Source organism: Sinocyclocheilus grahami, unplaced genomic scaffold (assembly GCF_001515645.1).
Source record: "Sinocyclocheilus grahami isolate Dianchi unplaced genomic scaffold, SAMN03320097.WGS_v1.1 scaffold3575.1, whole genome shotgun sequence".
Taxonomy (NCBI): domain Eukaryota; kingdom Metazoa; phylum Chordata; class Actinopteri; order Cypriniformes; family Cyprinidae; genus Sinocyclocheilus; species Sinocyclocheilus grahami.
In genome coordinates, this window is record NW_015508677.1 from 38,451 (window position 1) to 40,156 (window position 1,706).

Here is a 1,706-nt window from a genome sequence, read left to right on the forward strand (position 1 = left end):
CCTGCTTCATTAGAGTGAGTCTCCAGAGGCACGAGCACCTGAACCTCTTTCTATTTCAAGATTCTGCACTATTACCTCTCATTATTTGTCTCTGGCCACCACACTGTCAACAGTGTCGGTTTGTGTTTATGTCAAAAAAATAAATATGTACTTCAATATTCTAACATGTTGTTTTGGATTGAATCTACTTCATTTAAAAACGTGCTCTCATGTGACTTTCGAATTGTTCTGTTCATACAGAAGCAGCTTGAATGCTGCCAGTATGAATGAGTAACTGAAGTCAAACGCCTTAACCATTTGTAAATATCATCTGTATCCATAGTGAATATGAAATGGCGACTACCATAACAACAGATAATCATATTACAACTGATATGATGTTATTTAAAGTTGGTATGAAATGAAATACCTATTTTCTAAATGCATGATATTGATCTTTATCGTATTGTAGTCCATTTAAACCCATTGCTTTTTTTGCGATCAACCTCAAACTCGCATTACAGATATGCCTCCATCTAGTCAACAACTGAGCCAAGTAATGTTTTTCTTTTTTTGTTAATCCGTTTCACTCCGCAAAAAATATCTGCCTCTACTTCTGTTACATCATGACTTAAATAAATGCATTTAAGGTGTAGGTTCATCTGTCAAAGGACAAAACTGATGGAAGACAACAACTGGATCTAAAACCTTTGGATGACACACAGCTCATATCTCCAAAGCCACACATGAACACAGTTCAAATATCACTGACATTTATAACTTAAGTGTGTGCGAAATAACCATAATCAAAAATGCAAACATAATGCATTGTGTTTATCAGTGTCGTTGTTTTATCTCCTTTTAAAACTGATTGCTTCCATTCATAGTCCTCATGCATGGGTCTAAAGACTGCACATGATTTATCCAAGTAGGGCATGTTCCTGCATCAACATCCTTTTCCTGAACAACAAGCAGTACCCTACCCCTAAAATCAGTGCACCGATTGGTTGATAGGAAAACTGTTCCACTGCCAGCAAAGGATGTTGATTGAGGAACACGTCCTTCTTGGGTCTCATTTAAGCTCTGAGGCTTCATTAGATGAATGCATACCAGTTTGCCTTCCCGGCTCTCCTTTCTGCAGTATCCTTGCAGCTCATTTGGGGTTGAGCAGCTGCCGGAGCGTGACTCGAGGATCCCCGGTGACAGAGAGTAGAAGGGCGGACTGGGGCTTGGAGGGAGTCCTGAATCTGGACTATCAATCAGTCCATCCCGGTTCTTTCCTTTCAAACTCTCATCCATAGCTTGCAAATGTAAATGCCCCACCATTTCTGGAAGAGCGTAAATGTTTTAAGCCAGAGAATTCCCTCCAGGAACGACAATACGAGAGGCATAAACCTAAAGTCCCATATCAGAGCCACAGACGGAGTCCTGGTGTCCCAATAGATGCCTAAAACGAAAGTATTACAATATATATTATATGGGAGAATTGGGCTAGTTTTCACTTTTGACTCCAAAGTTTTCACTAGAGTCAATTTTGATTTCAGTGAATATTTCTCAGGGTAGGTTTCTTTTTCAGAGTCAGTTTCTATATAGACACAGACCTGGTCTATATAATGCAGGGCATGATGTCACACTAAATGGGGTAAGTTGTCACAACAGATTCTGTGATTAAACGGTCTATTATAGGTAGGGATGCACGATATATCGGCCACCATATCGGTATCGGC

At 39.7% G+C, this 1,706-nt stretch overlaps 1 protein-coding gene across 1 annotated transcript in view; it reads right to left on the reverse strand.

Moving 5' to 3' along the window:
* Positions 1–1,422, reverse strand: part of LOC107576363 (filamin-interacting protein FAM101A-like) — a gene marked incomplete at its 3' end in the record, with an annotated part of 9,492 nt that extends 8,070 nt beyond the window's left edge. Inside the window, exon 1 of the mRNA XM_016262557.1 lies at positions 1,090–1,422. Within this exon, the coding sequence (XP_016118043.1) occupies positions 1,090–1,305 (216 nt within the window). The remainder of the gene's footprint in view (positions 1–1,089) is intronic.
* Between the last annotated feature and the right edge of the window lie 284 nt (positions 1,423–1,706).